Below are 22,595 nucleotides of genomic sequence, written 5' to 3' on the forward strand. Positions count from 1 at the left end.
GTTTTTCTTGATGAGTTCTCTCATTTGTTAAAATTAATATATTTATTTCGCTTACATCCTGTATTTTATCTAAAATAAGTCTTTTTCATTCGACTGGCCGTCTCTTGGATTTATCAAAAAAAAAACATAATAAGAATTATAATAATTTGTAGCCTATAGCTGTTTGTTCACTCTTGCTAACTTTATACATATATCTTTGTATTTTATTGATAACAAAGAGTAAGGTTTGAAATATTTATTAGTTGTTTTTTAACAATACGGAAAACCACCGTTATACGTACAAACACAGACTCAGAAGTACAGTGTTAATAGCGTCGTATTAAATTTACATTAAATTATTTGACAGTTTCTTTGTGATTTATGGTGTATAGGAAAGACAATGAATGTTGAATAACGTTCTGATACGGAGTTACGGCTCTTTATATTTTTACCACACAGGGCATTGTTAACTATTTTATACTTATTTAATTAGAAAAAAAAACTAAATTTCTTGTTTTTCTGTTAATTTAGTATAGTTAATCAAGCAGTTCAGAAATCTATTACGAAAATCCAATCACGATCCAATACCAAACACTATAAAACTCCAATATTCTAAGTCGGAGTTAAAAAATCGTTGTTTGCTTAACATTTATTGTCCCACAAGTTTAATTTATAGTCGCGACCGGTCGAAACCTCAATATCAGAAAAAGTCAACCTTTCGTCTCCCCCACAATTTGTCTCGTTCAATTTTAATAATAATTAATGTACGCCAACCGCCTCCAAGCTTACTTGGTGGCGTTGGAAACAAGATAAATTATCTAAAGAAGGTGGCATCTAGAGCCTGTATAACTCAAAGACTAAACCCGGAGATGTTTTATAAAGACCAAGCGCACAACTACAGGTGCGATCTTATCTCTTGGTGGAATGTAAAGTCCTGTCTCACTCAAGATTAGTATATCTAACAGCACATAAACATAATTGTCAACAGACCGTGGTCAGAGCACCCCTTCGCCGCGCAAAAATGCACCCGAAACACACTCTTGTTTACTTGTAGCCTTTTTGTCCAAGGTGTTGTTGACAATACAAAGAGCGGTAGCTGGGCCCCAAATAAGCCGATTACGAGACGAGGCGAAGACATAATTGCGTCCAGATCTGATTGATCGGCGCTCCGAGCTCATTTATTGTCATCGCACAAAAAATGAACATGTGGTGGTGAACAAAAATGTGAAGGTTGCCCAGATGTTACTGATTCGTAATCTAATTAGTGCAAAGAAAATTCGCATCTTGTGACTATTTCAGGTGCTTACTGGTCTTGTGTAGTTTACAGAATGCATTATTTTGGTTGTTTATGCGGACGTCTCTTAACAATTTAATTTATGACAAACATTTCCGATGCAATCTTCGCTGAAAAAAGTCGTAATTCGTCAAAAATATTCCCAGGAACAATAAACATCAGCTCATTGTTATTTTCGTAATTTCGACTAATAAGAGCTGGACGTAAACTCCTGGAGGTAATAATCGGCAAGCCATCTGTATCAATCATCTTTTTATTGCCTTTGGTACTAACATCCCAGTAAAGCGGCCATAAAACTCTCTTTTTGTATATCCTCTCGGGCATTTACCACTCGCAGGCTATTGTTGAAGTCTGCGGGTAGTGCGTGTTTTTGACAATGGCTCAGCGGCGCTCCTTGCACCCGTTTCCTCAATGGACACACGCCGTGGCCGAAATTCGATCGAAGGAGAGTTCGCGTGGTTGAACCCCCGTCAAAGATCGATTTGACGAAGTTTTCTCGAAAAATCTGCCTCAATGAGCAATTAAAAAATACGGAACCTAATCTTGATCAATTCGTTATGGTTGTTTTGTCACATAACGCGCCAGACCTCCTGGTCGCTGTATGCCCTGCCAGCCCACCTACCATCTCTTGTTTTATTATCTCCATCGTTTGGGATTTTTTTCTCGTTTTTCGGGTTATTCACACAATCTCGGCAGGTTGTGGATTGGTACTATTACAACTAAATAAAACTGGTCTTTATCGGGGGACAATTTGTTGGAGATAATTGAGGGTCGGGTGTTTTGGTACTTGCTGCGGTGATTGATCGGAGGGACGCGACCGCTTGTGGACGAAACTGGAAATTTATTCATCTTGTCCATTGATGAGTACTATCTTGTATCAACAACAATTTTTATGGTTTTATCAAATTTTAATCTTACACGACGGCAATTTATAACCGGCCTTAAACATCCATTAACTTAACTAATGGATATGTGTCAAATAAAAACAGAACTGGCTTGTAAGCATTTAAAATATGCAATATTTTCACACTCGGCTCGGTCGAAGCGATTTGGGCGCGCACCTTCGGTGCTTTTTCACTCAATGGACGTCTGCGTAAAATTATCCGATTTGTGTTTACTCGGTTTTATTTTTTACACATTCACTCGAATTGTATACGCGCGAGAGCGTTCTATTTATTCACATACACGTAAAATGGTGCACTTTGAGTGGTTTTTAGTACGGTTTTACGGCCAGCCTGCGACCAGCTTGAGTAATTTTTAAGTCTTCAACCCTTCTTCTTCCACTTCCTCGTCACATGTGCTACTCGTCCAAAGAGCATTCTTTCCGTGTTCCTACTGACTTAACGATACTGTTCATTACTTAAGTACCGGCGCAGATTGTTTGCAATAAAACGGACAAAGATTGCCACCTCGGCACATCCGCTTGCTCGTTTTCAAGGCGATGACTCCGGACTCAATTTTGACCACACAAATGACTCACATTTGCAACCAGTAAACTCAACGTGATCGCGCTTCCGGAGCTCAAGACCAACAAAAAATTCTTGCGCATCATACGTCTCATAATCTTGCCCACGATCCGATCTCCAAATTTCAAACTGTAATTTAAATTCTGGTCCATAAACATTTCCAAACGCGCTTTCTTTCGCAAGAATAGTTAATTTGTTTGTGGTTGAATTTAAAAAAATTCTTCCCGAGTTTTTTATTTGTGGGCGTTGAGGGTCGATTTGACAGATAATGAGGCGAGGTTGTGGGACGATATACATGTCATCTCCTCCATCTCATAATAATTACCGATGTTTGTGTAAGGCCAGCTTCCTAAACTAAAAACTACCGAAAGAAAATGGAACATAATGAGTATTCTTCACATCGAAAACATGTGTGAACCAAATGGCGGTTCTTTCTTTGTCAAACCGTCCCATTCGGGCTTTTTGTCTCCGTCTATTTCATCTTCGCAGCACCATTAACTCCTCCAGTTGACACTTGTTGTTTTCTATATGTTAAAACCTGTGTCACTCACGTTTTAATGTGTTTTGAGAAAACTTCGCATCGACGGACGGTGGTTTGTTTATTTGGTGGTCGCGAGATAGCTACCGAAAAGTCTGTGTGTTTGTTGGAGGAAATCTGGCACGGTTCAAAATCCCTCCATGGAAAAAATAATCGGGCTTATAATATATTGGACAGGGGACAAAACACATAAATTTCTCGGAAAGACCGGGTCGAAGTGCGGGTGTTGCTTGAGGATTGTTCCTTCACGATGTCTCGGCTCCAGCACGAGTGAAAGAAAGACGGATGGAGAATGGGTGGATGGAAACGAGGGGAATTTTTAAATGACAACTTGCTGGGTGTGACACGAACGGTGACATACGTCTTGTCAGGTTGGCACAGCGAGTGAGTTACGGCCGCAAAGGAGCGAAGGACGAAAGAACTTTTCATTTGGGTGTTGAGTATGTGCGGGTGGCGCATATTGATTCTGATAAGGAATACCATATTAAAAATTAACTGAATTTTACTTTTTCTTCTCAAGAATGTCTTCAATTTATTTAAAAAATGTTGACTGACAATAATTCATTCACTTATTGTAACTTTCGCAGTAAAATTGTGTTTGGAAATGTTGGTAAATTTAGACATTTTGATAGGTATTTTTTCTGAAGTACAAATTCTTTAAACTAAAAACTAGTGATTTCTCACGAGTTTTACGATCTAGAGCCGCTCTGGTGATATATAAAAATAAAAAATATTAAGTAATAAATAAGAAGTATTAAGTAAATTTGTTTAAAAAATAATTTAAACTAAGCAATTAATTTTACTAATTACACAGTTATTATAAAAAAATAAGTGACCCACAGGTGGCACTTAGTACTGCCTTTGTCTCGTAAACATTTTTCCCTTCATTAGGTTTTACGTTTGTAGGTCATTGACACCAACTACTACCACCCTTACAAAAAAAAATAACTTAAACAACTTCAATACATTTTGGCTTTGGTTGGTTAATATTGTGAGATCTTATACTTAGATCCGGTTTACAGAACGTTTGTCACTGCAAAATTAATGATAACTTAATTGGAATTAGCAGTTGAATCTTGATTTAATTTAAGACGATTTAAGGCTTCATATGAGTGATTTATATAAAGTTTGAGGACAGTCCAGATACTCGTCCTAACTTTTAGTGTTTGTGGTTTTCTGTAAAAATTCTGCAAATTCGGGGAAACGGGATATCTTATAATTATTTTGATTAATGAGTTGTGGTTCCTTAAGTGTTCTATAAATAAACGAATGCTCTTCCTGACATCTCACACCCTAATTCAGAAAAGGGGAAACGTTTTTTGCACATAGCAGAAAGCTGTCAAGTAATGGCAATGTGTGAAAAGGAATATCAAAATTATTTTCTGTTGTGGTTCAGGCAATCAAGGCTTTGATTTATATCAATTATTTATCAATTATCATATTTCAAGTCACGATGTAAATAGGTATGTTTTGGCTTCGAAGATGGTCTTCAGCAATCTATTTACAATTTTCTACTACTACTTACCTCTATTCCAAATCGGATACATATTTTGGAACGAGAGTAGTATTTATTTTATTTTGAATGTTTCTTACTAAATAGGAGTCTTATTACTTTTTATCTGTTAACCGTCTTTGAGACCGTATTTTTTAAAGAATCTGTCAATACTTGTCCGTTTTATTAGGCTTTTACAATAAGGTGATCTTGATTTCTTGATTTTTGGGTTCAGGTGATTTTCTAAAGATTTTGGTGTTTCACGCACTTATATCCAGAGGGTTTTTAAAGACTAGATACAAATTTCAAAATTAAATAAACTATAATTTGTAAATGTTACACCAAATAAAAAAAATTGTTAGCAGTTTTGAAATCAGCGTCCAATAGTTATATACTTAACAACAGCAAGAAAATGAGGCAACAGAGAAGTAAATGACTAAAAAAGCTGTGTGCATTGTTCTAAATAAATGCCAATATGAGTTACCTATATTTCGATTGCTGATTTGAAATCAGCCTCCAACAATTAGTCACCAACCGCAAAAAATCTGAGACAACTGAGAAGTAAAATGTAAATGACTAAAAGTTGTGTCTTTTTTTTTAAAGAAGTGCTAACTTGAGTTACCCATATGTTAAAAACTGGAGCTGATTGAAAAGATCTTTTGCAAGTTTTGAAATCAGCGTCCAACAATTACTCAACAACAAATTGTATCGCAAATTGTAAAAAAAGTTTCTTACGTAAACGATTTTTAGTTCCTTATAAAACTTATTTGATACAATTAACTTCACTCACAATTTAAGTAAATTGTGGTTTGATTTGCATGCAGAGAACAAAGGAAATTCATTCGAAAAAAAGTATGCATTTAAAAATGGAAATTAACACAAAATATTTTTTTAATACAGTAGGAGATTGGCTGGAATTTAAAAATAACGAAAATTCTATGAAGTTTCTTTTTTCTTTATGAAATACGGGCACCGGCAGTTCTTTTTGGTCCAAAGCATTTTTCATTATTATTCAGTATATAAATTATCAACGTTACCTTCCTTTTAATTCTCTTGTAGGTACATTTAAAATTTCTTATTAATAGATTCTATCTATTCCATGAGCGATTTTGACTAAATAACTTTCTAAAGCCAAAGGAAGGCAAAATTTTCTTTAAAAATCTCCATTACTGAAACACTCAGCTTAACACAACTTTTAAAATAATATTGTTAATAGTACCTAATTATTGTTAATATCTATTGAAAATTCAAATGAATTTAAATGATGCCCTATGAATTTATATCACGAACACAGTCACACGAGGATGTATTCCAAAAATTTAACATTAGACAATTTAAAATTATAAATTTTTGAAAAATTGAGGCAGTTATAACTAGTTGTAGATAAAATACATCGATTTGTGTGCGGGGATGAGCTTTTCTCTTTGCTATTTATTCCACAATGACTAAAAATACAGCTGTATAAGTATAAAAAGAGATTATGTCGAAATTAATATTAATATTAATGTTATATTAGTAATAAGTATTAATTAGTATTAATAAGTATTATTATATTCGTAATAAGTATTAATATTAATATTAGTAATAATATCTGCAAAATATCTTGCATAGCTTAAAAAAATTGTTTAAAATAGTAAATCACACGCTAACCATCGTGATTTCACAAATACCTAATTTTTTATTACATAATATAATATTATTACGAACATGCGTAGTTTTTTTCGTTAAATAATTTTATATTAGTAATACAATTAGTAAGTAGGTACGGACATTAAATGAATTCTGTATGATTGCGTACCTTAAACTACCTACAGAGCTTTTAACTTCTTTACTTTTTCATTATTTTTTTTTATTTCCTTCATTTCTTGGAGTAAAATTATGTTTTTAATAATATTATTATTAATGTCCTGGCTCTGAATATTACAATAACATTGGTTTCGTCAGGCTGGCGGTGGGCGAAAGCGCCTGCAGCCCGCAAAGCGGGCACTCATCCTCCACCTGCGGCTCACCCCCGGCCACGGCGTCCACTGCCACCAACCACAACGCCGATGTATCCTCGACGACGACCTCCACATGTGTCCCGACCAACTTCACCTCCTCCTGGTCAATTTTAGGCGAAACGGCTGGAATTAAAAGCGAAATTCGAAGTCCAGGCCTTGCCGAAAACGACGTCGCAGCCCTCACACAAGACCCTCTCTCGTTCTACGGAACGGCGGCCGAACTTGGCAACCTCTACGACAAGGACTACCCCCAATCGTACTCAGCTCAACAGTATTACAACAGGTGGTCTTTTTTCTCGCTTTTATTAATTTTTTTTTTCAATATAAATTTTTTAGCATGCAACAAGCTTATGGCACAACGAATTCAGCTACGTCGTCGTACATGAACCCCGCGTCGTCGTTCTACAACGCCTCCTCGTACCCTTACTCGTCGCTGGGGTCGTCCAGAGGGCTGAACCCCTCGTGTAAGGCAAGCTCGGGGTATATCACGTCGCCGTATTCGTCACCAGCATCACCTTTCCAAAACAGCGGCCAGAGCCAATATTCGCCGTACGCGTCGTACACTGCACCGGCTTCTTCCACATTTGCACAAGGGTTTTCCGCACAGGTGGGGAGAAAAAGTGGATTGGAAAATGGTGAAATTGTTGGTTTCAGGGAGTCGAGTATGGGTCTTATGGTACGGCTTACAGCGATTCTCAAACTTCTCAATATGCCTCAAGTTATTATGCGTCACAAACTTACTCACCTTATGTTAGTTCGCCAAGTTCGAGTGGTAGTCTGGGGGCTTCTTCCTACCAACTTGCAGCCACTTCGCTTCCAGGTAAAAACAAAATATTTTTCTTGTCTCTTGAGTTTACCAAAGACCGCAAATATTAAACGCGAACACGACATCTTGTTACCACACAAGTATAAAACTACTTTTCAATTTTTGTCTCTGTCTTGATCCAAACTGTATTTTTTATTAATCTGTTTACAGTTTATAGAAATCGTAATTTAACGCTTTTTATTAACAAAATTTAGATAAAAATATTGTAAACAAAACGTTGTATATACTATTATTTTGTTCAAACAATACAATATACGAGTTGGAAAAATTAAAAACAAGGACACTATAAATAATTAAAATGGGAGATAGAAGTAAAGAGTACCTAAATGTTTATCATTTTGTTCGAAACATTTATAATGGTTAAAGTTTGTGTGTTTTTGTGCTTTTCTCCGGATTTTTTTTACTTGTTTTTTGTTGGAGATGGCTCTTCGAAAATATTTTTAGTGGCTGTCTTTTATTTAGTTATAACTAGAACAAAATTTTTGTTTCTTCAACAATTTAGTTAATTAGACAGACAAAGAGGAAGAAATTCTGTTACTTTATTTTATTTCCTATTATTGGTTGCTTATTCATAGAAATTCAGAAATAACCCACTATTGACTCACCCTGTAGCTTTTTTGCTTTTAAAAACTTGAAATATGTGATATGTAACCAACATTACACATGTGTGAAACATTTGGGCATAGATTTCGTACAGATGTGGGCATGTGGCAGATTATAGATTCCCATAAGGACATGGTCCGGACTATTTCGTTCGGTTTACATAAATAAAAAGACCGTTAGCAACAGGAAAAAAAACCTTTAATTCTTATTTTATATTATGATCGATGAGAATTCGGATAAATACAAGCTGTAAGAAAATTGACATCTGTAAATAAACATAACCCAACTTTTATCTTTTGAAATAAACAAAAAAATGTTGTGTCCCTATAGCGACACAAGTGACTCAGAGGACTCTGATGGTACTTATGTCCCTCCAACTCATGCCTAACCATTTCACTTAAAATTTCAGACAGCCCCTCAAACGGCATCACTCTAGCGGACGGTTCCACCTCGCCTTTGAAAGCAGACAGTGCCCGAAGGTCCCGCGAAACCTCAACTTTAGGAACAGAGCAAAGGGGGACGCGGGGCAGAGGCCGACGGACCAACACAGTGTCCCCCACAACCCCAGAATCCGCTACAGATCGGGTCTTCATTTGGGACCTTGACGAGACCATCATCATCTTTCATAGTTTACTAACGGGGAGTTACGCTACCAAATATCAAAAAGATGCTCAAAGTGTGGTACAACTCGGATTTAAAATGGAAGAAATGGTGTTTAATCTCGCGGACACGCATTTCTTTTTTAACGACATAGAAGTGGGTTCAACACCCGCGAAGTGCCCTTTTTCCTAAAATTGTGTGTTCTAGGATTGTGATCAAGTGCATATTGACGACGTGTCGTCCGACGACAACGGCCAAGATTTATCAAATTACAATTTTAGTTCAGACGGCTTTCACGCCTCCGCGTCCGTCACTGGGGGGAATTTGTGTCTCGCGACGGGGGTCAGAGGAGGCGTCGATTGGATGCGGAAATTGGCTTTCAGATATCGGAAAATTAAAGAAACCTACAATAATTACCGAAATAGGTAACTATTATTAATTATCAAAAATGAATCAAAATTTTTAAAATACGATCTCAGTGTTGGGGGACTTCTGGGTTCAAACAAACGGGAACAGTGGCTCCAGCTGCGGGCGGAAATCGAAGCTGTGACCGACAATTGGCTAACGTTGGCCAACAAATGTCTCACTTTGATCAATTCACGGACAAACTGTGTGAATGTCTTGGTCACTACAACTCAACTTATTCCAGCTTTGGCCAAGGTATTGTTATTTGGTCTAGGAGGCGTTTTTCCAATCGACAATATTTATTCCGCAACCAAGATAGGTAAACATTAATTAATTATTTTTTTTAAGTGTTTAATTGTAATTATCCGCAGGTAAAGAAAGCTGTTTTGAGCGCATAGTGGCGAGGTTTGGCCGGAAGTGTACATACGTGGTGATTGGAGACGGGCAAGACGAGGAGGCGGCGGCGAAAGCAATGAATTTCCCCTTTTGGCGGATAACAAGTCACAGTGAGATAGCGGCATTATACAACGCTCTTGATATGGACTTTTTATGATTTAATTTTTTGCGATTTTTTATATTTTCTGTTTTATAAAGAAATTCTTTATATGTTTTGTGGATGTATTATAAATGTACATAAATAATAAAAAATTGTAATAAATGTCAAATATTTTATAAGTTGCAAAGGAAATATTACGAAAATAAACAGGTATTTCCGTAATGTTATCACGTGACGTCAGTGTGCTAATAAAGCAATTATTTTATACTTTTTGGATTAAGTGCACATAACATGTACTCGATGCAGTTGCATAACGCAGAAAACATGGCGAATACCAAAACGATATTCATAAAACATGCTTCAATTGTAATTTTAGATTGTTTTCATATAAATGTATAAATCTAATAAATTGTATATAATACACGAGACGGACTTTTATTTCTGCATCTTTAACATTTCCTGACGCACCCATCGCCCGTGTCAACGAGCCACCTATGGGCACTTTCACCTAAGAAATCAACCAATCACGACCACGCATGGTTGACATATTTTGACAAGTGACATTTGTAGGTTATCAACTCGGGTCATTGTTGTCTCGGCTACAAAAACTCTTCCAAACCAGATAAAAATATGTGTAAATAGTTTAAAAAAGTGATTGAATCACTTCAAACGAACATGTCAACGAAACGGCCCATTTAGTTAATTTTTCCTTTATTTATTTGCGAACGGTGTAAATAGGTCACAATGAAGACTGATAACATTGCTCCAGGGGACGTTATTTGGAGCAATAACGACTTGTTAACCGACGAAGTAAGTATTTTAAATCTGTTATTAATTCGTAAATCACCTCGGGTTGTAGACATGTCTCCCTGTAATCGGTAATTGCCAAATCTCTTCAATCCTCTCAAACCTCGACTCCGGAGACAAGAACGAAGTTCCAACAAACGTGCGTGCCGACAATAACGATTTAAAATCAAGCCACGAAAACAATTACGTCATACTCAAAGAGAACAGTGATAAGTCCGATTCAGTAAAAAAACAAAGCTTTAAGAATGGAAACAACTTTGAAAACATGCTGTACTTCGTCTGCAATTTATGCCCGTTCCTGTGCACAAAAAACTCGAAAATCACCGAACACCTCGAAAACGCACACAAAAACAAAACGGTTCGGAAACTCCCCCACTTAAAATGCCCAGCGTGCCCTAACGTCTTCTTCCACAAAATGTCTCTAAGGTCCCACTTGATCCACGACCATGGCGTCGGCAACTCCGACATAAATTTGATAATCCAAGCGGTGGTTTATGGCGCAAATAAAGCAAAAAGTTCCGATAGTAAGAAAGTACCGTTTAAAATTGAGTCTCGAGAAAACAGCGACGGGGCTTCCCCCAAAAGCATCGACCTATCGAAAGTTGAAACACCAACGGTCAAAACCGAAAATATTTTCAACAAACATATCATCAGTAAGTTAATTGGGGCGAAGAAAACCCAGACCTGCGTGGTGCCAATGTGCAAAGTCACTTTGCAAAGTGCAGACAATATGAACTACCACATAAGTTGCCACAAGGACTCGGGCTTTGCGTGCCTGGTCTGCAGCGAGTTTTTCATGTCCTGGAAGCAGCTCACGAGTCACTTGTGGCGACTGCACAAAATCGACATGGAGCTCTACTCGTGCGATAAGTGCAGCTACAAGTCGGTCAGTTTGGCCAAACTGAACAACATCCACAAGCTGATTCACGGCGACGTGCGGGCCTACGTCTGCAACGTGTGCAAGAAGGCCTTCAAGAACAGCAAACAGCTCGGAAACCACAAAATCACCCACAAGAAGGAATTCGAGCGTTTGAAGTTCACCTGCGAGATCTGCTCGAAGAGCTTTTCGGATAAAAGACAGCTCAAAATCCACATGAACGTGGTGCATGAAAAAATCAAGCCGTTTTTGTGCAACTACTGCGGGTACAAGGGCTCGTCGCGCAGCTCTCTGAAAATGCACATCAGGCAACACACGGGGGAAAAACCGTTCACTTGTGATTCCTGCTCCTATGCCACCTCCGACCACAACTCGCTCAGGAGGCACAAGCTGAGACACACGGGCCAAAAGCCGTACAAGTGTTCGTACTGTTCCTACGCTTGCATCCAGAGTAGTACTTACAAAGTGCACATCAAGACCAAACATCCGGGGCAGGAGAAAGACCTGATGTTCACGTGCCAGGAGTGCCAGTTTCGGTCCGTTAATAAAGAAATGTACGTTGCTCATATGATCACGGTTCACGATCAAAAACCACAAAGTTAAAATAGATTTTATTTATCTAATTAACTTAATAATTTTCCCGAACGTAAACTGCGATAAAATCCCCAGTGTCCCTCACTTCTTGCGATTTGTACAAAATCCAGTCACTTGACCCAAAATCGGGACTAAAGGGCTGAGGGTCAGTGTGACGTCCAGCCCCGATTCCTGGCCCTATAATAAACACCAGATTGCCTTTGTAGCAACTGATATATTCCCGAAAGGCCTTCCCGTCGTTGAAATAACAGAATAAAAGGGCGTAATCGGGGAAAAGAATCTCAGGGGTTGGGGGTTGATCAGGAAAATTGAGTTTAATGAACTGGGGGTTGCTGTACCGGCTTGACCACCACTCTTGATTCACTTCGTACCCAATTACCGTCAACCCTAAACTCTTGATTAGTTGTATTCCCAAATTTCGATTTTGTTACCAGAAAATTGCCCCAAAAGCCACTCAAACAGGCCGCACCCGCAACCAATTGAAATAACACCGTACAAACTAAACTGACGAATCGTACTGTCCATCATTTGCAAATTGCTTTCACTAGGCCAAACCCACAGTAGTTTACGAGCCGCCACCGCATTGTCAACTTTGTTTAACTCGATAATTTCTTTCCATTTTTGGTTTTTGTACAAATTTAAAACTTGGACTAGGAAATCGTCTTCCATTGTCGCAATCAATCGGTGAACTGTTGCCAGATTTTTTAGCCTTGGGCTTGCGTAACTCGGTTATTTTTAATTAGAGGGAGCGTTAAAAATGGGTAAGCGTTTGCGTCAAGTAATGAGAAATGAATAAAAATAATATATTTCCTCTATTACAACGAATTAAAAAAACTTCACTCCCTGCTCCTCGTCTGACAAGATCAACTCACACTTCCTCTCATTCTCCAACACCCTCAGTACCTTGACCAGGACGTCGGTCTGCATCCCGGAGAATTCCTTACTTTGCACGTCATCTCCCTGCGAGAGTTCAAATAAAGTCAACACACTGTTCTGCATCCCCAGCTCGCAAATGTGGTCGTAGATCATTGAGGCCCACTCTTCTAATGTGTGCCAGTAAATCTCCCATCGGTTTTTCGCCTTGTCTAAGGCCGCAGCATTGCCAGTCTTGGCCAGTTCGGATAAAATTGAAACAATGACCGAGGGGTCAAGCTTGCGGTTCATGGTGGTGTTGTGGAAAAGGGGCAACTGGTGGGCTTCTCGTACGTCGACTATGTATAGTTTATTCTTCTGACAATAGTCCAGAATGAGGCTCTTCCATGCTGAGACTTGCTTGGCTCGGGTCTCCGGGTGGGGTTGCAGAGTGAAAAACGGGGGAAAGTGGTATTGCCAAGGCCATTCGCTCGTGCTGGTGGACATGGTGTCAACGGCCTTGCATAATTAGAGGAAATGGGAATATTGACGAAAATCGATCTCTTAAACTATGAACACAAAAGTTAAGGTTATGCTGCTGACAGATGTGAATGACAAGCACGAGTCAGGGGCACCAAGCACTTGACCCAAAAAAATATATTTTTTTTAATAAATCAGTTTCAACAAACTGTAGGAAATTGTCCCCAATGTAAATGGACTTCACATATAACTGGAATAGATTCCATTACGTATTTAAGTGTTTGAAAAGAGATTTTCTGTATTCTTACTAATCTGTGCGGTTGGCAGTTTTGGATGTGTCAAACGCTGTCAAAAGAAGTTGACCGGTGAAATTTTTATTTTTTTGGAAAAATATAAAAAAATAGCTTGACACAACTGAATATTTCACGTTTTTTATAATCCTCGGTTATATTTCATTGCAAACAATGACTGCATTCGAGGGTGCGTATCAGTTTTTGGCATATTTGTTTTTGAGGTTGTCTTTTTTAGAATTCGGGGTTCTCCCCGAAATCGCTAAGGCCATCGATGAGATGGAGTGGACGTACGTACTTTTACAACAATTAATTGTTCCCTAATTGTTGGTTTTAGTTTACCAACTGATATTCAAGCCGAAAGCATTCCCCTAATTCTGGGGGGCGGTGATGTCTTGATGGCTGCTGAAACTGGCAGTGGCAAAACGGCCGCGTTTTGTCTACCCATAATTCAGATTGTTTGGGAGACTTTAAAAGATATCCAAAGTGGAAAAGTTTCAAAAGTGTCCACTAGTTCATGTAAATGTTTTTTACTTATTTAATTTAAAAAATTGACAAGCTTATTATAGCCAAGCCTTGGACAATGTCTATGATTGACAGAGGGACAGCTTTAGCTGTCGCCCCTTGTGGACTGCGTGTGCAGTCTAGGGAACAAAGAGAATGGCATGGGGGACGGTGTACTAGGGGGGTGCAAGGGAGCGGTAAATACGCTTTTGAGGCCACCGTGACGGATGAGGGGCTGTGCAGGGTGGGGTGGTCGACTCTGCAGGCGAAATTAGATCTAGGCACATGCAGGTTAGTTAACAAAAATTATAATTTTTGTGTTTTAATTTTTTACTACTAAAATGTTTTTATTGCCTATTTGGCTTGACAGTCCTACTTGAAATTATTTGATATTCTACATTACGTATTTTTTCACTTTTTTTTTCTTTTCCAATTTTCTTCTTGTACATAACGGGTACTTTTCACTTTTGTAATTGTCTGGTTTGTAAACCGTACTGAGTAAAGTTGTTCTCCGGTAATTTTGCTGTTGATCTTTGTCCCATTTCTTGTAAATTGGGATAATTACTTCTTTTCTCTAGTCTTTGGACAATTCCTCCTCCTCCCTTCCAAACTCTATTGAGGACTTCATATAACCTTTCTTGTAGGTTTTCTCCGCTTCGTTTATAATTCCGTCTTCTCCAGTAGCTTTTTTTTTGCTTTCTATACTGTTTCTATTTTTTCGGTTGTAAGTTCGTGTATTTCCTCTAATGGTTCTGCACTTTTGGTCTCGGTACACTTATTTTGACTTCTCTCTAGTACCTCTATAAAATGATCTTTCCGTTTTTCCATGCTTATATTTTCGTTTATTATGTCTTTGCTTTTTATTTTTTTATTTATAAATTTTTACACCTTTAACCCTGTTTTAATTGTTTAATTTTTATTAGGAACGGGTTTGGGTTTGGCGGAACGGGAAAGAAATCGAACAATAAACAATTTGATGATTACGGCGAGCCTTTTGGTAAAAATGACGTAATCACGTGCTTATTAGACCTCGATAATGGACAAATTAAATTTTGCAAAAACGGCACCGATTTAGGAAATGCGTTTACAATCAATAAACAAATGTTAAATAACGCATTTTTTCCCGCAGTTGTTTTAAAAGTAAGAATTAGCACCCATTTTTCTATAAACATAATTACGTAAAAATTTTTAGAACGCCGAAATGGCTTTTAACTTCGGGGAGGAAGCCTTTAAATACCCACTTCCCCAGGGGTACGTCCCTATCAAACAAGCCCCAAGCGAGAAAATTGTAGTCAATTCGAATTCTGGTGAAGCGGCCGATGATAATTCAGTTAAAATAAAAAATAACGCCCCTCAAGCAATAATAATCGAACCGTCAAGAGAACTGGCTGAGCAAACTTCAAACCAGATAAAAAAATTCAAAAAACATTTGGAATCTCCCGCAATTCGCGAACTTCTAGTCATTGGAGGCGTCAATGTGAAGGAACAAATCTCGACGTTACAAAACGTGGGGGCTGATATCATTGTTGGCACCCCTGGCCGTTTGGAGGACTTGATCCAGGGGGGTTATTTATTGCTCACCAACTGTCGATTTTTTGTCTTGGACGAGGCTGACGGTCTTTTAAAGCAAGGCTACACAGAACTGATTGAAAGACTCCACCGACAAATGCCGAAAATAACCGCCGATGGCCGAAGGCTGCAAATGATCGTTTGCAGCGCCACCTTGCACGCGTTTGAGGTGAAGAAAATGGCTGAAAAACTGATGCATTTCCCGACGTGGGTCGACTTGAAAGGCGAGGACGCGGTTCCTGAGACTGTACATCACGTGGTGGTTAAGGTGGACCCCCAGAAGGACAGGTCTTGGGCGAGTCTCCGCAGACACATTTTGACAGACGGCGTTCATGCGCAAGATGGCGTCAGACCGGGGAATAACAGCCCGGAGACGCTCAGTGAGGCGGTGAAAATGCTCAAAGGGGAATATTGCGTACGAGCTATAGATGAACATCAGATGGACAGGGCGATTATTTTCTGTCGCACGAAACTGGATTGTGATAACTTGGAAAAATATTTCAAGCAACTTGATCGTAATAAGTACTCGTGTGTGTGTTTGCACGGAGACCGGAAACCAAACGAACGCAAGAGCAATTTGGAGGCTTTCAAGCAGGGGAAAGTGAAGTTTTTGATTTGCACTGATGTCGCGGCGAGGGGACTCGATATTTCCGGTTTGCCTTTTAGTGAGTATTGCCAGTAGTTTTAGCACCATACGAGTTCACTTTTGCGTATACTATTTTTTCTGATATTTCTTAAGAACAAAACGAAATTTACAGTATGAAGTCTTTAAAAATAACTAAACTACATTGCTACAACGCATGACGTCATGGCAACGATATTTTATTGGTTGCTTCGTCGCTGACACTGATCGCGGTCGATTTGAAATTCGGTAAAATCCCTACATGTAGGGAAATCTTAAATGTCTTACAAAAATACAGATCTTTACGTTTTTACAATAGAGAAATTTGGCAAAAAAATATAGTGAAACTCGGTTACAACGAACCTGGCTTATAACGAATGCTCGGATATAACGACCAAACGAAATACCCAAGCTAAAAAGCGTCGATTTTCAGCCAGTTTTCTCGGTGTTTTACACCCTTTATAAGTAACGTTTGTGAAAGTTATTTACAGGAAAAATTCCCCTACTCGGGCTGTAGGGGAGAAAGTGTTTAAAAATGCTATCGGTGCTTTATTTGATTCAAAAAAAATCCTGAAAACTGGAAAGTGTTCTTTGGACATTATTTCCCTTCAACAATGAGTGTTAAAGAGAAAATTAAATACCCTTGGCACTGTATTGGACTCTTAGGAATAAACTGGCTTTTGTTTTAACTTAAAATTTTTAATCGTTAACTCGTAAAACTCTTAAAACGAACTTACGGTACTGGCCTATTTGTAATTTAAATATCGCAACTTTCATAGGTTTAATTTAATGAGTTTTAGTTTAGTTAATATCATAGAATAAGAGAGAGGGTTAATATTTTTAAGTCTAATGTTATCAGAGATTTTTTTATTGCGCGCTCACTTTAAATTAGTGTCGCACATATACATAGCCGGGGAGCACTTATCTTAAAAACAAACTCGTTGCAAAATTTTCTGTTGAATTTGTATCTGAAGTTAGTTTTTCGATTTGGAATTGCCTTCACCATGAAAACAATGTTTTTGGAGAAAATTTTTCGTTTACATCGTCATATCTTCTTCTGGATAAAGCTGAAAACGTCTTTTTTTTAAAGTTTGCTCAATGAATATAGTTTTTAACGTAATTAGACAACTTTTAGTTTTGAGAGAAAAGAAAACTGAGAAAATTTCACTACACAAACATGAAGCGCTACCAGAAAACTGCAATTTTTCGTTTTTTTTTTTATCAAAACTAAAACTTCTACCTGTTCGTTAAAATTCATAATCATTTAGGAATCTTTTGCAAAAAAAAACAAATTTCTAGTTTCATTCAGGAGGAAGATAAAACAATGTAAATACCTAATTTGACCAATTTTACAGAGATATTCTCCGTTATGTTGTCGGCTATGAAGTGAAATGTGAAACAATTCTTACTCAACTTCCAAAAAATTTCGGTACCTTTCGAACTTTTTCTTTTGCGGTTGCGCATTTATTAATTTTAACTTAACAAAATTAATTTATTACGTAAAACATTTCCAAGACTAGTTTAGTTCACTATTTAAATCTGGACGTGAGAAAAAGTTTTGGCCAAAAACAGGTAAATTTACTGAATTACAAATTCAAAATTATCGTTAATTTGGTTTAGTTGATTAATTATATTTCAGTGATTAATGTTACTTTACCGGACGAGAAGTCGAATTATGTGCATAGGATCGGGAGGGTTGGCAGAGCCGAGCGAATGGGCCTTGCGATAAGTCTAGTGAGCTCAATTCCGGAAAAAGTACAAATGAGCAAGTCATTTGGTGCCAAATTTTATGATAACATTGCAGGTGTGGTACCACGGCGAGTGGTGCAAGAGCAGAGGGCGCAACTGTTGGAACACCAACCTAGTGGAGCAAAAAGGTTGTTGCATTTGGTACAACGAGCCCCAGTTTTTGGCCGACATTGAAGAGCATTTGAACATTACAATTCAACAAATCGAACCCGATATGAAAGTGCCGCATGATGAGTTTGACGGAAAAGTAGTTTACGGCCAAAAGAGGAAGCTCCAGACCAGTAATTACGAAAACCACACCGCCCAGATGGCACCCATAGTTAAAAATTTGTCAAAGTTGGAGAGCGAAGCTCAGTTGTTGTATCTGAAAAGACACTTGGCAAAGTTGGCAAGGGCTTGAAACACAGTGTTGAGGTAATAATGCGTACATCAATTTATTTGAGATAAACAATATATAAAATACAATAGTTTAAACAAATTAGACTAGTAAAAACATTTTATTGTTGCAAAATTCATAAATAAAAACCCAAAATTGCATTGTGAACTACAAGTATGATAAAAAGTATTAAATATAAATCCTGAATACATTGACCTATTTATCAATATCGCCGATCTTTTCCCAATCACCGTCTGTACTGCTATTACTGCTAGTCGTTTCTAAACTAATCGCGGAGTCGACTTTATTAATGGCTTTCGTTTCGGAGGTTTTCATTTCTTCTTCTAAGTTTGAGACTTTAGAATTAGTATCACAAGTGTCTGGAATTGCCGACATCGGTGCTTCTTTCTTACTTTCCTTACATTTGGTGTCCTGTTTGTTCTTAATCTCATTTTCGTACTCTTGAAGTAGCTTGATTTGCTCTTCTTCTGTCAGCTCAATGTATGGTGCGAGATCTTCTGCAATTTTTTTATGATTTAAAGCCCAGTTACGTGCAAGAACAAACCTTGATCCCACTTGACCGTCTCAACCGTGATGGCTTTTTCCTTTTTCTCCTTCTTCTCCATGGCTTCCTGGTGAGCGATCTCATCTTCTAACAGCGCTCTTTTAAATAAATACCTACGGAAGAATAACAAGAAATTCAGGCGCCGTTTATTCCAAACTTGCGTACCTTTTCCAAAATAAAGAGTGTGGCACAGTGTCAGGCACAAGTTTCTCGTATTGGTTTCTAAGCACAGTGGAACTGGTTAAGTGTTTATTTATCCTGTCTTCAGACAGCTGATCGTCAATGATCTCCAGCCAGCACTCAAATTTCTTCGCTAGGGCTTCTTCAGGATCGTTTGTGAAAGTGACATCCTCTTTTTGTAATTCGTAAATGGCTTTTTGTAACTTAGTCAAGGGAACGGTTTCTGAATCTTCACCAATTAGGATGGCTTCAGTGTCTGAATCGTCAGGGGTGGGGTTTAGGACAGTGTTCATTTGACCTGAAGGAATTGATTGTAATTGGGACACACAAAATGTTGGCTGTTACCAAGAAAAGAACTAAAACTCCTTTTCATGGAGCTGGCAGTTGAGTCTGGAGTGTCCAGCTTAAAAGAATTTAATCATGAAGGCATGTAGGTAGCAAGCTAATTCAAAATTCTAACAATGGGTTTGCGAAACTGATAAGTTTAATCAAATTCAAGTAAACGGAGTTGATTACCTTAAAAGTTTTCTCAATAACATTTCCTGTAGAGGAAACCACATAACTCGCCTCATTTTTAACAGCGGTCCCGAACTCTTCCAAATCTTTTTTGACAAATTCCAGCACTTTAGAGCTCTACAATTACCAAATATTTTAATTGACATTTTGGGCCAAAGAATTTAAGACGAAGTTTACCTTATCTTTCGCGGCGTTCAGCCAGCTACCAAACCAGTTATCATCCCTGCAATTACGTAACATTTTACTCATGATAGATTTATTGTTTATTAATTAACAAACAACAGATTTCGTATTATTGTTATTACATATGGAGGCAAACAATTACCGTTGTTTATTAACATGACATGTCAAATGTTTGGTACTTACTGTTCTGCCATTACTTGGTTTTTCTAACGAACCAACGAAAATTTCACGTGAAATTTTGAGTTTTTATCAGGACAAACAGTAATTTTGACGTTTTGTTTTCTTTTTTAACACAAGTGATGCCTTAGAGCCATATTGTAAATATTGACTCGGCCGGTAATATCACGTTCTCCTCTTTTATAGTTTTGGGGTTGGCCAACAGATGAGGCAACAACACTAAAACCAAATTAATTTGAAAATTGGAAAAAAAGCAAATTTCTAAGATAAAGAGATGTAATAGACGCTTTTCTGACTGTTTTATGACTTTTCTGACGAGTTATATACAGATCTCAAACTATTACCAAAGAATTACATTAATTTTTATTTTTTAATGTGTTGTCATTCGTGTATTCTTTTTTGCAAAAATATTAATAACACCATGTGATCATTTAAATTTATAATCATAATAGGCTTTAATATTATTATTTTTTAATGTGTTGTGATTTGTGTATTCTTTTTTGCAAAAATATTAATAACACCATGTGATCATTTAAATTTATAATCATAATAGGCCTTAATATAGTTTCTTAACTTCTATGAAAACGCTGATTATATCATAATTAACCTAGCTGGGGCTTCAAATAATGAAATTTCGAACGGTAATATTTAATTAGAATAATTTTTTTTCTTCAGTTTGCACTAGTTTATCAATCACAAAGAAAAAAACCGCTTACTCTAATTATAAATTCAAATGATCGCATGGTAGTGTAGTTGTTAAAGTTGATACGAGTATGACTAGTTATTTGGTGTTGTGACATTTTCATAATTATTTTTTTTATTATTCTCATACTCATAAACCATAAGTAAATGTTTTCGTCTGCATTTAATTGTCTTAAAGCTCAAACTTCAAATGGTTTGTAATTTTTTCCTAATTTGCCGAGACTACTTTTAATGCTGAGGAGTTATCATGGATATTTTTACCAATATAATTCTTGGACCTGTTTTTCCATTTTTTATTTTTCCTGAGTTATTTTTTTTAATTGTACTGGAAAAACTTTTAAATTGCGTTGCGTTTAATATAAAATAATAATAATAATAATAATAATAATAATATGTAATAATAATAATAACACTTTTGTAACATTTCTAAAGCGAACTTTATTTTTCCATTTCTTACCTAATTACTTTAAAAAATAAGTTTCTACAATCTACAACACAGTGTGCTGCACTTCCTTTTTCTTATTTGACCATTTCTGTTTGAGCCTCAGTTATCGGTGTTTCTTAGTTGAAAACTCAAATACATTTCTCGAGTATAAAAATTTCAAAATAATAAAAATTGAACCATAATTTTGCCAACGTTTTCGTGGTATCGCAGCGGTACCTAAAATTATTTAATAAAATTGGAATAAAAATTAGTTTTCCTCTGGATGTACTGCATTAATTTTCGGCTATTTCCTAAACTTTGTTGTAGTAACTGTAGCTACAGATTTTATATTTTTATAATAATTTGCCGAAAAATTATTTGTTTATTTTTTGCCTTGCCACCAACCGGGCCCTTGAATATGTGATTTATACATTTTTGTAACACCGAAAGTATTTTTAACAAAAGTCAACCACAAATTAATTGAATCGTTAATTGAATACTGTACAGTTTTGCTCAAAAAAATGCAACCAAGCGTTTTGTACCTAAACTATGTACTTTACGAAACAACTAATTAGTAGATTATCAAATAACAATAATTTTCGAAGAATATTTTTTTTAATTCTTTTTTTTTTCGAATTATCAAAAAAAAATTTTTTTTGGTAAGTGGGAATACTCTAAAAATATCGTTTTTTGATTTAATAATACAGAGTGAAATTGAATTCACTACACATAGTATTATTAAAAGGCATAACTCTTTAATATAAAAGGGTTACAAAGTTGGATTGAAAAATATTAGTAATGAATTAAACGTGTTTGAAATGTAGTTAAAATTTTATGGCACGCCACTGAGATAAAATTGTGGAAATAAACAAGGTGAGTCTTGTCTTGACAAAAAAATCTTTGCAAAAAAGACGATTTGTAATTGAAATATCTACCCTTTTTTATCGCCGCTCACTAATAGATAAGCTCAGTGTGTGTCAGTCTGTCTTTGCGGGGTTGTGTCTAAACTTGGTACCGTGCTTTGTGCCGTAAAAATGGTTCAATTTTACAAATGCTGTAACACCGCCAAGCTCGGCACCTGATTTAACGATATTTTAATCGGTCTGTCTTTAATTTGCGGACGTTTCCATCTGCTGTGCCACGGTACTTTTGGCCCTCGAATGCAAGAGAGGACAAGAACTGCATATCTACTAGATAAAAATAGTGCGAGCGTTGTTACCGCAAGACTTTTTCCGACGTGTAACTTAGTGTGAGTGCTTGGTGCAAAAATGTGCTCAAATGCCGAATTCCCCGAATTGCGCAATAGTCACGACACCTTTTTCTAATGTAAGGTAAGTCAGGAGTTACTCCAATCTCAGGGTTAAATTTGTTTTTGTTTCTTCGTAACTGATAGTTGCCTACATGCCATAAACGTCGTAATTAGGATACC

The 22,595-nt window shown here is 37.0% G+C and overlaps 7 protein-coding genes across 10 annotated transcripts in view; 4 read left to right on the forward strand and 3 right to left on the reverse strand.

Annotated features, from left to right (window-relative positions):
- eya (eyes absent) overlaps window positions 1-10,125 on the forward strand; it is a 45,150-nt gene extending 35,025 nt beyond the window's left edge. For 3 of the 4 annotated variants that reach the window (XM_015982126.2, XM_015982128.2, XM_969294.5), the window contains 7 exons: window positions 6,714-7,052; window positions 7,106-7,376; window positions 7,424-7,589; window positions 8,608-8,954; window positions 9,006-9,223; window positions 9,278-9,522; window positions 9,575-10,125. In XM_015982126.2, the coding sequence (XP_015837612.1) occupies window positions 6,714-7,052; window positions 7,106-7,376; window positions 7,424-7,589; window positions 8,608-8,954; window positions 9,006-9,223; window positions 9,278-9,522; window positions 9,575-9,756 (1,768 nt within the window). In that variant the 3' untranslated portion in view covers window positions 9,757-10,125. Of the gene's footprint in view, window positions 1-3,342; window positions 3,662-6,713; window positions 7,053-7,105; window positions 7,377-7,423; window positions 7,590-8,607; window positions 8,955-9,005; window positions 9,224-9,277; window positions 9,523-9,574 lie in introns of those variants that run through there. The other variant, XM_015982127.2, reaches the window with a different exon arrangement.
- Window positions 10,126-10,239: 114 nt separating this feature from the next.
- Window positions 10,240-12,006, forward strand: LOC663212 (zinc finger protein 595). Its single transcript, XM_969270.4, has 2 exons — window positions 10,240-10,509; window positions 10,559-12,006. Exons 1-2 carry the CDS (start codon window positions 10,444-10,446, stop codon window positions 11,984-11,986), a joined length of 1,494 nt encoding a protein of 497 aa, XP_974363.1. The 5' UTR covers window positions 10,240-10,443; the 3' UTR covers window positions 11,987-12,006.
- LOC103313644 (uncharacterized protein) lies at window positions 11,982-12,771 on the reverse strand. The gene is made up of 2 exons (XM_008197466.3): window positions 12,409-12,771; window positions 11,982-12,364 (listed from the first exon to the last, which is right to left on the reverse strand). Exons 1-2 carry the CDS (start codon window positions 12,644-12,646, stop codon window positions 12,012-12,014), a joined length of 591 nt encoding a protein of 196 aa, XP_008195688.1. The 5' UTR covers window positions 12,647-12,771; the 3' UTR covers window positions 11,982-12,011.
- On the reverse strand, window positions 12,767-13,475 carry Vps25 (Vacuolar protein sorting 25). The gene has a single exon (XM_969218.4). The coding sequence runs from the start codon at window positions 13,334-13,336 to the stop codon at window positions 12,803-12,805; it is 534 nt and encodes a 177-aa protein (XP_974311.1). The 5' UTR covers window positions 13,337-13,475; the 3' UTR covers window positions 12,767-12,802.
- A 154-nt stretch (window positions 13,476-13,629) lies between these two features.
- On the forward strand, window positions 13,630-19,463 carry Ddx1 (Dead-box-1). The gene is made up of 8 exons (XM_969193.5): window positions 13,630-13,789; window positions 13,838-13,889; window positions 13,937-14,118; window positions 14,169-14,394; window positions 15,027-15,243; window positions 15,296-16,337; window positions 17,934-18,049; window positions 18,099-19,463. The coding sequence occupies exons 1-8, from the start codon at window positions 13,774-13,776 to the stop codon at window positions 18,441-18,443; spliced, it is 2,196 nt and encodes a 731-aa protein (XP_974286.2). The 5' UTR covers window positions 13,630-13,773; the 3' UTR covers window positions 18,444-19,463.
- Window positions 18,453-20,206, reverse strand: LOC663106 (BSD domain-containing protein 1-B). Its single transcript, XM_969167.4, has 7 exons — window positions 20,047-20,206; window positions 19,858-19,903; window positions 19,681-19,797; window positions 19,510-19,567; window positions 19,150-19,462; window positions 18,985-19,097; window positions 18,453-18,937 (listed from the first exon to the last, which is right to left on the reverse strand). Exons 1-7 carry the CDS (start codon window positions 20,055-20,057, stop codon window positions 18,636-18,638), a joined length of 960 nt encoding a protein of 319 aa, XP_974260.1. The 5' UTR covers window positions 20,058-20,206; the 3' UTR covers window positions 18,453-18,635.
- Window positions 20,207-22,116: 1,910 nt separating this feature from the next.
- Window positions 22,117-22,595, forward strand: part of LOC103313642 (homologous-pairing protein 2 homolog) — a 79,599-nt gene continuing 79,120 nt past the window's right edge. Inside the window, exon 1 of the mRNA XM_015981766.2 lies at window positions 22,117-22,497. Within this exon, the coding sequence (XP_015837252.1) occupies window positions 22,445-22,497 (53 nt within the window). The 5' untranslated portion in view covers window positions 22,117-22,444. The remainder of the gene's footprint in view (window positions 22,498-22,595) is intronic.

The sequence above is a fragment of the Tribolium castaneum genome, chromosome 3 (genome assembly GCF_031307605.1).
Source record: "Tribolium castaneum strain GA2 chromosome 3, icTriCast1.1, whole genome shotgun sequence".
Classification (NCBI taxonomy): domain Eukaryota; kingdom Metazoa; phylum Arthropoda; class Insecta; order Coleoptera; family Tenebrionidae; genus Tribolium; species Tribolium castaneum.

What these genes read in the sequence shown, in the direction of transcription:
- LOC663212 (XM_969270.4), top strand. Translation starts at nt 10,444, where the DNA reads ATGAAGACTGATAACATTGCTCCAGGGGACGTTATTTGGAGCAATAAC. An exon ending in ACGACTTGTTAACCGACGAA is followed by an intron (nt 10,510 to 10,558) that starts GTAAGTATTTTA and finishes CTCGGGTTGTAG; the next exon opens with ACATGTCTCCCTGTAATCGG.
- LOC103313644 (XM_008197466.3), bottom strand. Translation starts at nt 12,646, where the DNA reads ATGGAAGACGATTTCCTAGTCCAAGTTTTAAATTTGTACAAAAACCAA. An exon ending in GCTTTTGGGGCAATTTTCTG is followed by an intron (nt 12,365 to 12,408) that starts GTAACAAAATCG and finishes TCAAGAGTTTAG; the next exon opens with GGTTGACGGTAATTGGGTAC.
- Vps25 (XM_969218.4), bottom strand. Translation starts at nt 13,336, where the DNA reads ATGTCCACCAGCACGAGCGAATGGCCTTGGCAATACCACTTTCCCCCG.
- Ddx1 (XM_969193.5), top strand. An exon ending in AAAAGTGTCCACTAGTTCAT is followed by an intron (nt 14,119 to 14,168) that starts GTAAATGTTTTT and finishes AGCTTATTATAG; the next exon opens with CCAAGCCTTGGACAATGTCT. An exon ending in TTAGATCTAGGCACATGCAG is followed by an intron (nt 14,395 to 15,026) that starts GTTAGTTAACAA and finishes AATTTTTATTAG; the next exon opens with GAACGGGTTTGGGTTTGGCG.
- LOC663106 (XM_969167.4), bottom strand. An exon ending in TTATTGAGAAAACTTTTAAG is followed by an intron (nt 19,568 to 19,680) that starts GTAATCAACTCC and finishes AATTCTTTTAAG; the next exon opens with CTGGACACTCCAGACTCAAC. An exon ending in CACTCTTTATTTTGGAAAAG is followed by an intron (nt 19,098 to 19,149) that starts GTACGCAAGTTT and finishes ATTCTTCCGTAG; the next exon opens with GTATTTATTTAAAAGAGCGC.